This window comes from Monodon monoceros, unplaced genomic scaffold, assembly GCF_005190385.1.
Source record: "Monodon monoceros isolate NGI ecotype Baffin Bay Population unplaced genomic scaffold, NGI_Narwhal_1 Super_Scaffold_9, whole genome shotgun sequence".
Lineage (NCBI taxonomy): Eukaryota > Metazoa > Chordata > Mammalia > Artiodactyla > Monodontidae > Monodon > Monodon monoceros.
This window is the reverse complement of record NW_021703786.1, coordinates 7,587,007-7,600,969: the sequence shown is the minus strand read 5'-3', so window position 1 is coordinate 7,600,969 and position 13,963 is coordinate 7,587,007. Positions and strand designations below refer to the sequence as shown.

Here is a 13,963-nt window from a genome sequence, read left to right as displayed (position 1 = left end):
TTTGCCAGGAAAACTGATATACAACACTTATGACTGGATTTAATATTTTTTATAGAAACCAAACCAAAACAAAACTACATTCAGAACTGTATATCTATATTATTTGCTTTTAGTCAAGCAAATTCTATTTTTGCTATTTCTAGACTGTAACATTTTATTTTTTTACTTTTATTTATTTATTTATGTTTGGTCATGCTGTGTGGCATGCGGGATCTTAGTTCCCTGACCAGGGGACCACTGTGCCCCCTACAGTGGAAGCATGAAATCCTAACCACTAGACTGCCAGGGAATTCCCTAGACTTTAACATTTTATATAATCTTGACTTTATAATAAAACTCCCTTTAGTAGTAATACTTACAGCTAATCTGTGGTTATTTGCAAGGCTGATCATTTGCTGCGCTAGGCCATTTAGTAACCGAGTACGAAGGGATAGGTCATCTAGGTCATGACGAAAAGGAAAAGCAATACCATCCACTATCACTAATCGAACCTAAATAAAGAAGAGATAATGATATTAGGTTTGGTATTTAAAATAAAATAATAAATGGCAACCAAAAAGCAGAGTCCATCACAGGAAGACAAAAAACAAAAAACCTTAAAATCCAGCGTTCTATTTCCAACTCTCTCCAAAGGCTTCATTTTGGTCAGGTATAAATCTGTTCAATGCTTTCTGCACTAGTCACCAAAAGTTAAAATGTACTCTGGTTTGATAATTTATCATCTTAAAAAAGTAATTCAACAAAAGAAAAAGGGGCAATTACAATTTTCTTGCAATTTGCCACTACACCCAGTCTTTACAGAGGTGTACTGATGAAAAGCACTTGAAATCTTAGCAAAACCAATTTCTCAACTAAATGTCAATTTTACCTTCAGGGTTCTTTTTATGTTGAAAAAAAAAAAACCAAACGCTCAAATATTAAATTATAAACCCTTTTTCAAAAGCTTAATTTTTTTTTTTTTTTTTTTGCAGTACACGGGCCTCTCACCGTTCTGGCCTCTCCCGTTGCGGAGCAACAGGCTCCGGACGCGCAGGCTCAGCAGCCATGGCTCACGGGCGCAGCCGCTCCGCGGCATGTGGGATCTTCCCGGACCAGGGCACTAACCCGTGTCCCCTGCATCGGCAGGCGGACTCTCAACCACTGCGCCACCAGGGAAGCCCGATAGCAGTATTTACTACATGGAAATCAGCAAGCAAATCAGTTACAGATCAGGACTTGATTTGTTTTGCTGGTTGTCTAGACTTTTAATAAAGCGATGGGAAAAAAATGTCATAATCAGATTGACCTTAAAAATGTGTTGTGTCTGTAAGAACAGACTTGTGGTTGCCAAGGGGGAGGGGGGTGAAGGAGGGAAGCATCACTTTGCTGTACCGCAGAAATTAACAAGACACTATAAATCACCAATACTTCAATAAATTTTTTTTAAGTGTTCTGTCTGTATCCACTGCATTGTGAACTACACAAAAAAATGAGGAAATATGCTTCTACTTTTGGAAAATGAATCCAATAACTAGGAATGATCATTAACTCAAATCAAAAGAAGAAAAATACTCCACGGGAAAACACTATATAATTGCAAGTTTTGGTCCTAGGGTATTTGCAACGAGTCCCAAATACCTAGGGCATCCAAGGACCTCTCTGCTCAAACCAGAGGAGCTATACAGCCTAACCTATAATGCAAGAATAGAAATAGGCTGTTTTCCTCTCTACAGTACAGATTTTACTGAAAGTGGCTGAAATACAAAGATCTGGACTTCTGTTAAGTGGTAACTGTCACACTCATGGCTTTTCTCCAAGCTTAGGGAGCAAGCTCCTGAATATGCTCTGGTGAGTTTCCTTGGTCTCTCAAAAGGCAGATTATACCGAATAACAGAAAGTCGATGAAGTACAGAGTTTGAGTGGGTAGAATAAAACAAGCATTGTCAAACAAACAAAAACCAAAAATCAAGCACTGTCATTCAACTCATAAAAGCTGAAATTAAAAAGTCACCAACATGGGACTTCCCTTGCAGTCCAGTAGTTAAGACTTCACCTTTCAATGCAGGGGGTGCAGGTTTGATCCCTGGTCGGGAAGCTAAGATCCCACATGCCTCGCGGCCAAAAAACCAAAATATAAAACAGAAGCAATGCTGAAACAAATTCAATAAAGACTTTAAAAGTGGTACATATCAGGGACTTCCCTGGTGGTGCAGTGGTTAAAAATCCGCCTGCCAATGCAGGGGACACGGGTTCGAGCCCTTGTCCGGGAATATCCCACATGCCGCAGAGCAACTAAGCCCGTGTGCCACAACTACTGAGTCTGTGCTCTAGAGACCCAGAGCCACAACTACTGAGCCCACCTGCCACAACTACTGAAGCCTGCACATCTACAGCCTGTGCTGTAGAAGCCACCGCAACAAGAAGCCCACACACCGCAACGAACAGTAGCCCCCACTCACTGCAACGAGAGAAAGCCCGCATGCAGCAATGAAGACTCAACGCAGCCATAAATAATAAAAATCTTTTAAAAAATGAGAAAAGAACCATTTAAATAAATAAATAAAATAAAATAAAATAAAAATGGTCCACATCAAGAAAAAAAATCTTAAAGAAAAAAAGTTACCAGCGTGAATTTTTATTTTGGTCGTGCCCTGTGGCTTGTAGGAAACTTAGCTCCCCTCGACCAGGGATCAAACTCATGCCCACTGCAGTGGAAGTGCAGAGTCCTAACCACTGGAAGGGAATTCCCTCCAAAGTGAATTTTTTAAAATAAAAATTAGGAATCCAAGAGAGTTTTAAACTCTTCATGTTTCAAAATCATTTTGTGTAGTGTAATTCCCTTCTGCCAGCAGTTCTTTCCTTTGTGCAACTAACAAAGAAGAAATTTTGGGTAAATGGACCATGGGATGACTCCATTTGATATTCCTTCTTTTCTTACTATTCACTGACACTGAGTGGTTTATTAGAGATATGAGGTCTTTCCCATATCACAGACAAATTGTTCAGTGTAGAAAAATGAAAAAACTGAGGATGTATCAAAATTCTGTAATGTCAGCAAAATAACCATATTTTCCATTTTCACAAAATAAGGCTCAATAAAGACCCCATAGGGCTTCCCTGGTGGCGCAGTGGTTGAAGGTCCGTCTGCTGATGCAGGGGACATGGGTTCGTGCCCCGGTCCGGGAGGATCCCACATGCCGCGGAGCGGCTGGGCCCGTGAGCCATGGCCGCTGAGCCTGCGCGTCCGGAGCCTGTGCTCCGCAACGGGAGAGGCCACAGCAGTGAGAGGCCCACGTACCACAAAAAAAAAAAAAAAAAAAAAAAAAGACCCCATAAAGAAAGAATATAAGAACATAAAAATTGTGAGAAGCACTTAAGAACGTACTTCCTGTCACAACCAGTCGTCTAGATTTCTGGTCTTTTTACCTCTTAGGGAAAAATCCTCAGTAAGTGGTGCTGGGAAAACTGGACAGCTAAATGAAAAAGAATGAACACCATACACAAAAATAAACTCAAAATGGATTAAAGACCTAAATGTAACGCCAGACACTATCAAACTCTTAGAGGAAAACATAGGCAGAACACTCTATGACATAAATCACAGCAAGGTCTTTTTTGATCCACTTCCTAGAGTAACGAAAATAAAAACAAAAATAAACAAATGGGACCTAATGAAACTTGAAAGCTTTTGCACAGCAAAGTAAACCATAAACAAGACAAAAAGACAACCCTCAGTATGGGAGAAAATATTTGCAAATGAAGCAACAGACAAGAGATTAATCTCCACAATTTACAAGCAGCTCAGTATCAAAAAAACAAACAACCCAATCAAAAAATGGGCAGAAGACCTAAACAGACATTTCTCCAAAGAAGACATACAGATGGCCAACAAACACATGAAAAGATGCTCAACATAGCTAATTATTGGAAAAATGCAAATCAAAACTACAGTGAGGTATCACCTCACACCAGTCAGAATGGCCATCATGAAAAAATCTACAAACAATAAATGCTGGAGAGGGTGTGGAGAAAAGGGAACGCTCCTACACTGTTGGTGGGAATGTAAATTGTTACAGGCACTATGGAGAACAATATGGAGGTTCCTCAAAAAACTAAAAATAGAGCTACCATATGATCCAGCAATTGCACTCCTGGGCATAAATCTGGAGAAAACCAAAATTTGAAAAGATATTTACATGCACCAAATGTTCATTGGAGCAGTATTTACAATAACCAAGACATGGAAGCGACCTAAATATCCATCAACAGATGAATGGATAAAGAAGATGTGGTACATATATACAATGGAATATTACTCAGCCATAAAAAAGAATCAAATAATGCCATTTGCAGCAACATGAATAGACCTAAAGATTACCATACTAAGTAAGCCAGACAGACAAATATCATATGGTATCACTTATATGTGAAATCTAAAAAATGATACAAACGTATTTACAAAACAGAAACCGACTCACAGACTTAGAAAACAAACTTATGGCTACCAAAGGGGAAAGGTGGGAGGAGAGAGATAAATTAGGAGGCTGGGGAAGAAAAAAAGGAAAAACAGAAATGGTAAAAATTCATCAAATTCCTCAACAACAGTAACACAGGAAGCTAATCAATTCAGCAAAAAAATACACCTCTGTTGTTTCACTTTCATCATGCTTGTTAATGTAAGCAAAAATATCAACCAGCGTTTATGTTAAAACAGTACCTGTTCCTCAGTGAGGGGAGCAACTTCTTTGCTGAATTGGACAGCCATCAAGTGCTTATTGGTAGCTTAATTTTGCCAAATAATGGCATAGGTCAGATATGGATAAATAAGTTTAGCAAAGTTCAAATCGATGAAAACCTCTTAGGGAAAAATCCTGATGTAAACAAAATGCAAGAAAATTCTGTAATAGTCAACCTTATGACCCATATTTTGAGGAAAATACAGAAATTTATTTATTTATTTATAGCCACACCACATGGCTTGTGGGGTTTTAGTTCCCTGACCAGGGATCAAACTCAGGCCCTTGGCAGTGAGAGCACAGAGCCCTAACTACTGGACCACCAGGGAATTCCCCAGAAAATAATTTATAACCAGAAATAAATGGTAACTAGGGCTCATCAATGAATTTGGTAAAGTTGCAGGATACAAAATTAATAAACAGAAATCTGTTGCATTTCTATACACTAACAACAAAAGATCAGAAAGAGAAATTAAGGAAACAATCCCATTTACCACTGCATTGGTGGTGGGAATGTAAAATGGTTCAGCAACTGTGAAAAACAGTTTTGCAAGGCCTCAAAAAGTTAAACATAGAATTACCATATGATCCAGCAATTTTGCAATAACTAAAAAATATATAGTAAAAGAAACAAGGGAATCAAAATTGTATACTAGAAAATAACTGTCTAATAAAAAAAAGAAGGCAGTAATGGAGAAATTGAGAAATAAGGTATAAGACATATAGAAAAAAAAAAACAGCAGAATGGCAGAAGTACCTCCCTATGAGCAAGCATGTTAAACGTAAATGAATTAAACTCTCCAATTAAAAGGCAGAGATTGGCAGAATGGATTTAAAAAATAACCCAACTGTGGGCTTTCTACAAGAAACTCACTTTAAGTCCAAAGATACATATAAGTTAGGTGTGAAAGGATGGAAAAAGATATTCCCTGCAAACAGTAACCAAAGAGAGCTGGAGTGGCCAGACAAAAGAGACTTTAAGACAAATACTGTTACAAGAGACAAAGAAGGACACTGTATAATAACAAAAGGGTCAGTCCATTAAGAAGATGTAACAATTATAGGGAATTCCCTGGCGGTGCGGTGGTTAGGACTTGGTGTTTTCACTGCCATGGCCTGGGTTCAATTCCTGGTCAGGGAACTAAGATCCCGAAAGCCAAACAAAACAAGATATAACAATTATAAATATATAGAGACCTAACAACAAAGCCCTAAAATATATAAAGCAAAAACTGATAAAATTAAAGAAAGAGGACTTCCCTGGTGGCATAGTGGTTAAGAATCCACCTGCCAATGCTGGGGACATGGGTTCGAGCTCTGGTCAGGGAAGATCCCACATGCCTTGGAGCAACTAAGCCTGTGCATCACATCTACTGAGCCTGAGCTCTAGAGCCCGCGAGCAAAAACTACTGAAGCCCGCGTGCCTAGAGCCTGTACTCCTCAACAAGAGAAGCCACCGCAATAAGAAGCCCACGCACCTCAATGAAGAGTAGCCCCCACTTGCTGCAACTAGAGAAGGCCCGCGTGCAGCAAAGGAGACCCAATGCAGCCAAAAATTAATTAATTAATAATTTTTAAAAATAAATTTTTTTTTAAATCAAAGAAAGAAACAAGACAGTTCTACAGTAATAACTGGCAATTTCAAACAGCTCATATTCAATGATGGATATAACTGGACAAAAGATAAACAAGGAAAGAAAAGACTTAACAACACTATAAATCAACTAGAATTAGCAGATCTATACATACAACACTCCACTCAACAGCAGACTACACATTCTTCTCAAGTGCACATGGAACGTCCTCCTGCATAGACCAGATGTTAGGTCACAAAATAAGTCTCAAATTTATAAAGATGGAATCATTGTTATCTTCTCTGACCAGAATGGAATAAAATTAGAAACCAACAAAAGGACATTTGAAAAATTCACAAGTATGTGGAAATCAAACAACACACTCTTTTTTTTTTTTTTTTTGCGGTACGCGGGCCTCTTACTGTTGTGGCCTCTCCTGTTGCGGAGCACAGGCTCTGGACGCGCAGGCTCAGAAGCCATGGCTCATGGGCCCAGCTGCTCCGCGGCATGTGGGATCTTCCCGGACCGGGGCACGAACCCGTGTCCCCTGCATCGGCAGGCGGACTCTCAACAACTGCGCCATCAGGGAAGCCCAACACACTCTTAAATAAACAAAGAGTCAAAGAACTCAAAATGGAAATTAGAATGTACTTAAAGATAAATGAATATTAAAAAATAATATACCAAAATTTATGGGATACAGTAAAAGCAGTGCTCAGAGGAAAATGTACAGCTCTAAACAACTATATTTTAAAAAAAAGGGAATTTCCTGGCAGTCCAGCAGTTAGGACTGCACACTCTCATTGCCAAGGGCCTGGATTCAATCCCTGGTTGGGGAACTAAGATTCCATAAGCCACATGGTGCAGCAAATAAATAAATAAATGTTTTTTTAAAAAGAAATAAAGATCTCAAACCAATATCCTAAAATTCTACTTAAAAGAACCAGAAAAAGAAGAGCAAACTAATCCCAAATAAAGTAGAAGAAAGTAATGAAAATTAAAGTGGAAATAATCAAAATAGACAAGAGACAAACAATTGGAAAAATCACTGAAATCAAAAGTTGATTCTTTGAGGGACTTCCCTGGTGGTGCAGTGGTTAAGAATCTGACTGCCAGTTCAGGGGACACAGGTTCAAGCCCTAGTCTGGGAAGATCCCACATGCCGTGGAGCAACTAAGCCTGTGCGCCACAACTACTGAGCTTGCATGCCACAACTACTGAAGCCCACGTGCCCAGAGCCCGTGCTCTGCAGCAAGAGGAGCCAGCGCAATGAGAAGCCCATGCACTGCAACGAAGAGTAGCCCCTGCTCGCCACAACTAGAGAAAGCCCGCGCGTGGCTATGAGGGACCCAACGCAGCCAAAAATAAAATGAATTAATTAATTAGTTTTTTAAAAAAGAGAGAGATTTTTAAAAAAAAGAAAAAGAAAAAAAGTTGATTCTTTGAAAAGATCAACAAAATTGACAAGCCTTTAACTAAAGTGACTAAGAAAAAGAGAGAAGGTGCAAATCACTCCAGTCAGGAATGAAAGTAAGGACATTACTACTAATTTTATAGAAATAAAAAACAAAGAGAATATAATGAACATTTGTATGCCAAAAAATCAGATAACCTAGATGAAATGGACCAACTCATTGAAAGACACAAACTACCAAAACTGACTGAAGACACAGAAAATCTGAATAGATTTATAACAAGAGATTGGATCAGTAATCAAAAGCCTTTCAACAAAGAAAAAATCAGGACCAGATGGCTTCACCAGTGAATTCTATAAAATGTTTAAAGAATTTACACCAATTCTTCTCAAAGTATTCTGAAAAGTAGAGAAGGGAACTTCCTAACTCATTTTATGAAGCCAATATTACACTGGTACCAAAGCCAGACAAAGACATCACCAGCAAAGAAAACCACAGACCAATTACAGATGCAAAAATCCTCAATAAAATACTAGGAAACGGAATCTTGCAGTATATTAAAAGGATTATATATCATGATCAAGCGGGATTTATCCTAGGAATGCAAAGGTGGTTTAATATGAAAATCAATCAATGAAACACACCAGATTAATAGAATGATGGGTGAAAAAAGCCACATAATCGTCTCAGTTGATTCCGAAAAAGCATGTGACAAAACCCAACACCTTTCATGATAAAAACAATCAACTAATTAGGAATAAAAGAGAGCCTCCTCAACCTGATAAACATTGAGCCATACCTTTGAGTGTTCTGAAAGGAAGTCTGGAAGCAGATAAACTTGTGCCAGTAGCTCTGTGTAGTCACGACAACGAAAATAATAAATATGGGAAAGAATATTTTCAAGAGTGAAATCCTGCAAAGCTTTTGGGTGCTCTGAAATAAACAACAAAACAATTTTAAAATAGTTTTACCTGTCATTTCACAAACTATCATTTCATAATTCCTGACCTCTTATTTTCACCTTTTCCACTGTTTCCTTACATACTAGACTAGAAATTTAGACACATACACAACTAGAGTTTTAATGTCTATCTTTTCATATTTCTAGTTATTGGTTTCCATTGAATAGAAGTAACACAATGGAACTTCTTTCTTGTTTTTTTCATAAGACTCCAAATTAAAAGTTAAAAGGAAAAATGTTGAAAAGCAGCATATTCTTCCCTTAAATGCCACAGTATAATTTGGTATTTAAGTAGAAACAATGATATAAAATAAAATTCTCTCCTTAGATTTGTTTTTTTAAAAATAACCAGATTGGTTCTGGACATATTTCAGAGAGAAACAAGTTAAAAATCATTGCATTTAAAAATGTACTTAAGTTTTAATGCTGAAAGAAAAGCCAAGAAATTAAATTTCAGAAAATATTTCCTATTACAAATATACATTTAACCAGTTCATTTTTAACCAAAACAAAACAGCTTAATCACACACCACTCATTAAAAACTATATTTCAGTGCTACATCCACAATATTTACAAGATCTTAAGACACTATTACAAATTACACCTGTGACATGGATAGCTTACAAGACTTTCAATAGATATACTGGTCATTGGTTAAAAAGGACACCTAGTACTACAATGAAAATAAAAATATTCAGCTGATTATATTCATTTAAAGGGAATACAAACATCTTAGGAAAAGCATTATGTTTTTTAACATTTCTAGAAAAAATGCACATCCAAAAAATAAAATACAATAAAGCAAAAGAAAAGCAAAAGAAAACAGTCAAACCAGAAACCATTTAATTTTATGAGTAACTGAAGGACAAGAACTAGAAAACAAATTACCTTAAAAAAAACTTTTTTAATCTAACACTTTATTTCCACATAATAAGTGCAGAAAAACTTCCCAACACTTTTAACAATACAATTAACATAGTTGTGAAGTCAATTACATACTACTCAGAGCCACATAAGGTCAATCAGCCTAATTTTCCAACCATTTCCAGACATGATTTTTCAAGGCCACCCTTGGTTTTTGGAAAAACCAGTATGAAAGTCAATATACACTGAATGCATTGACACAACATTTAATACTTACAGTAAGGTGTCCAGTAACATTAGCTAACACCTGGCAGGCCAGAGCATGATGATTTGAAGTCATACATTGAAATACAGGTTTGTCCCAGAGCTCCTGCAGTAAAAAGTGAGGGCCATCAAAGGGGACAAAAAGGCCAGCCCAGGTGTGGCATTTCTCAATTTGTAAGAGAAGTATGAGAGTTTAATACTAGTACACGGTCATTAAGCTTCACGTTCCAAATGGTCTCTTGCTTGAGATGGATACAAATGAAAATTACTTTTATTATACAGAAAAAAGAGCACTTGCCAACTTACCTTCTCCCATATGTGTTCCTGCTATAAGCTGCAGGTGCTGAATGCAGGCATTAGCAAGGTCTACCACTCTATCAACCATAAAACTCCCCTCTGTATCAATAAAAACTGCTTCACCTTCTACTCCTCCAAAACATTCTGGTATCTGCACATCTACTGCCAACTGCATACTGTCAAGAGAAAGAACTGAAATGACCAAATCATTATCATGATCACCTAAGGCAGTGTTTTTCAAACTCCAAATCACAACCCATTAGATACCACTAAATATTTTATAGGTATAAATATACTCTGCAAAGTAACAGAGATGGTTGACTCTCCACGGCTCCAAACATATGTGAATCAATTGATGAATGGATTAGGGGGAGGGTGTGCCTATAAAACCACAATTAAGGACTCTTTAGTGGCTTTTAGGCTTCTGGGAATGGAACCCTTTATTATACAAAAATCTACTTTCAAACATTTGGCTTTCAAATATATTCTCAGGAATTAATTCTATAATAAAGTAGAAGACTGCTTATTGACCCCACTGACCACACTATACTGTTGCAAAAGAAACACTTTTGAGTATCAAAATAATTGTATCAATTTATCAAGATGGGGTGCTGAAGTAAGGCAAATGTTGATTTGTTTGATGCACACATACAGACACACAAAATTAAGAGCACATACATGCTTTTTTTGGTCTCATAACTGTATGCCCACAACACAATACTCTGTTACTTACATAAATGTAAGAGGAGAAAATTTTATTTTACCATAATTGTGTTTTTCCAACACCTGGTGCACCACAAATTTCTGTTGTTTTGGTTAAGGGTACGCCACCCCCAAGAATATTATCTAGTGCTGAACAGAAGGTAATTATGAAACTCTGGGTATGCTCCTGCTCAAGAAGTTCCAGCGCTGTGCACTTCTTGCCTGACTCAGCTGTACCAGAATAACTTGTTTTATTTGTGAGACATTCTCTTCTTATAATTTGCAGCGTTTCTAAGGCTTCCTCTTTAGATATCCCAACTTCTGAAAGTAAGAAACAGAAACAAAAACATCTGATTTTAGAAATTTAAAAGTCATATGTTATTGAGTTGTCTTAATTAATTTTAATTTTTAAATAACAAGAATGATGCCAAGAGTACAGAAACATAAAAATGTAACATTCGATTAACTATTTAATTTTTCAAGTTAATAAAGGCATTTATCTATATTTTCTTAGTCTTCACATACTTAAAAGATTTATCTATTACCTCAGAAACAGAATTGAGAAACCTAAGCCTCTAAAGCATTTCTGAGTATCTACAAGAGTATCTATCTCAGAAGGTAGAAATGAAAATGTCCTTTTTTTTTTCCTTTTGGTCCTTTTACTATCTCTTTGGTCTTTTACTATCTCTTTTGGTCTTATGAAGCCATAATAAACTTGCTCTCCTAAGGTATACAAATTATTTTTTAGGAAAGAATGAAAAATGGCCTTTTTAACTGCCTAAAACAAGATGCAGATTTAAGAAGTGCATGTGCATGTATTATTCATGAAAACATTGGAATGAAAAGTTCATGGATCACTGCAAACTATTTAATAAGAAAAATTATTTGATGCACCAATAGCTTAAACAATACACTTATGCTTCCTCAACTATACAATTTCATTCCTGACAACATGGCCTAAGAAGTAAAATGGAAATTACAAAACAAGCTGCTTATGGAAGAAATAATGGAAAGGATATCACTTATGAGTTTGATATATCAGTGCTTGATTGGGTAAGGATATGAACTATAAATTTGGTGCTAACAAAAGACATTAATGGTGCTAAGGAAATGAAAATTCCATCCAATTTAAGAGCCTTAACTCGTCTGATTACTTAGGTTTCTCATTCCTGACCGCACCACTTACTATGTAGTTACTATGCATGGGCAAGTTACTTCTTTATGCCTCAGACTTTTCTTCTACAAAATGGGAATGAAACAACACACATAAAAACCTTGGTAGAACACTAAGCCCATCCAAAATGCTTAATAATTGTTAGCTACTATTATCATTCAGATTCTCTCATTTCTTTTTTGTAAAACCAACCTGTTGAAAGAAAATGAGCCCATCAAACTTTGGGGGATACAGTCTTTGGCATAAGACTTAAGACAAATAGTTAACATTGGCTTTACAACATTTGTTCTTGAGTGGAGAGTTGAAACCTTATTTTCAATCGTTAAGGGAAATGACTTAAAATTCTGTTCTATCTTAATAACACAGTTCTGGGCATACTGTAGTGTAATGTGCACAGTGAGAGTGACTGCAGAGAGCTTCATTTTTGTGGACCTCAGAAGGAAGTGGCTCCCACCAACATATAATCTACAGTGTTCTGGAATGTGAGTTTTGGGTTTTTTTTCAGTGAATTACATTAAGAGAAGCGATGTCTTCTTTCTACTGCTTTCTCCAGGTTCTGGGGATTCTACTACCTTTGTCACTCTTAATTTACCTCATCCTATCACGAACAGTGCATTTCTTAAATTTAATCCCTGCCCCTTGGATTTTGTAACAGCGAAAATTAGCCTGTCTGGATTTCAATTCTGCCTCCACAACTTCCTAGCCCACTCATAATGAAAAGTTACTTAGCCTCCCAAGCATCAGTTCCTTCATCTATATACTGAACATAATAGTCCACGTTAAAAGGGTTCTTTTGAGTATAAATGAGATAATCCTCAGAGGCTTCAGCAGCCACTGGCAGAGAAAGCAACTGGTGAATGTTTCCAAGACCACAGTTCTAACCATTCAAACCACACTTAAGTGGAGTCAAGGAGCTATTTCACGGTGTAAACGCGGCGGTGGGCGGCGGCAGAATCTGGCCGAGAACGGGGATGGAGGCGGCTCCGACAGCGGCCAGAGTGCCTCAGCTTGTAATGGGAGTCCGTTACCTTTGCTGAGCTCGGAGGGTTTCACCTCTAGTAGTTCCTCAGCAGTCTGGAAACCTGCAGACACCAGCTTCACCCTCACCGCTGGGGATAGGGGCAAACTCACTAAATCCCGCTGCATTTCAAAGCCGAACACCTACGCTCGCAGTTGCGCAGACGCAGAAGCGGCCAAGCCCGCGCACGCGCACCCGCCACGCCACGTGACGTCAGACGTAAGGCGGAAGGGTGGGGTCCGCGGCGTGGCTGCACGCGGCCTTGGGCTTTGGGGCTCTGCGGCTTTGCGGCTGTGCGGAAGTCTGGTCACTCTTACATACGTTAACCTGTTTCCATCGTGAATTTTCCAAATCCCATTTACAGTTTGCATATCAAACGTACATTCTGACAATAAAAAGATGGATGGAGACCGCAGGATGCAAAGTCAGGCCCAGTGGGTCTTACCACATTTCCTCACCTCCACCCTGACCTGTTGGGTGGAGGCCTCAGGGTTGTTAGTAGGAATGATCTCCCAGAATGGGAGCTAAGATACGCACAGACACTGGCATGTTACCGGTTTGGGGTACGGAACAGTCGTATAAAGAATACTCTCCATCCTCGTAATAGGGTTCCAGGGTCTTGGGTCTTCTTGCCGGATGTCCCCCTTGCTAGGCCCCCTCACCTTTCCCGCCCTCGCTCTCGCGAGGAATTGTGGGACAGCCCCCCAGAGCCGCTGGGCGCGGTCGGCGCTGAATTTCCGCAGCCGACCACGTCTTGCCGCGTGCGAGTCGAGTCTGGAGCGTGGTGGTTTGAGACCGTTAGTTCTTCACGGCCTGCCTAGAAGTAGCTGGATAAGTAAGCAAGTATAGTCCCCATAGTGGGCTGGGCGTGGGCTCCTCCGGTCCTTGAGCGGGAGGAGTTGGGCTACGCCAGAGCTCCTATTCTGGTACTGAGTTGGCAAGGAACCACTTCTAAAATAGAGAATTTGGGGGGGAATT

At 38.6% G+C, this 13,963-nt stretch overlaps 1 protein-coding gene across 2 annotated transcripts in view; it reads right to left on the bottom strand.

The window, feature by feature from the left end:
• The window catches only part of RAD51C (RAD51 paralog C), a 29,664-nt gene extending 16,495 nt beyond the window's left edge, over nt 1-13,169 (bottom strand). Inside the window, exons 1-5 of one of the 2 annotated variants that reach the window (XM_029212215.1) lie at nt 12,996-13,169; nt 10,856-11,114; nt 10,101-10,267; nt 8,504-8,637; nt 360-491 (exon numbers count right to left, since the gene is read on the bottom strand). In XM_029212215.1, coding sequence (XP_029068048.1) covers nt 360-491; nt 8,504-8,637; nt 10,101-10,267; nt 10,856-11,114; nt 12,996-13,113 — 810 coding nt within the window. In that variant the 5' untranslated portion in view covers nt 13,114-13,169. The remainder of the gene's footprint in view (nt 1-359; nt 492-8,503; nt 8,638-10,100; nt 10,268-10,855; nt 11,115-12,995) is intronic. The other variant, XM_029212216.1, reaches the window with a different exon arrangement.
• Nucleotides 13,170-13,963: the final 794 nt, after the last annotated feature.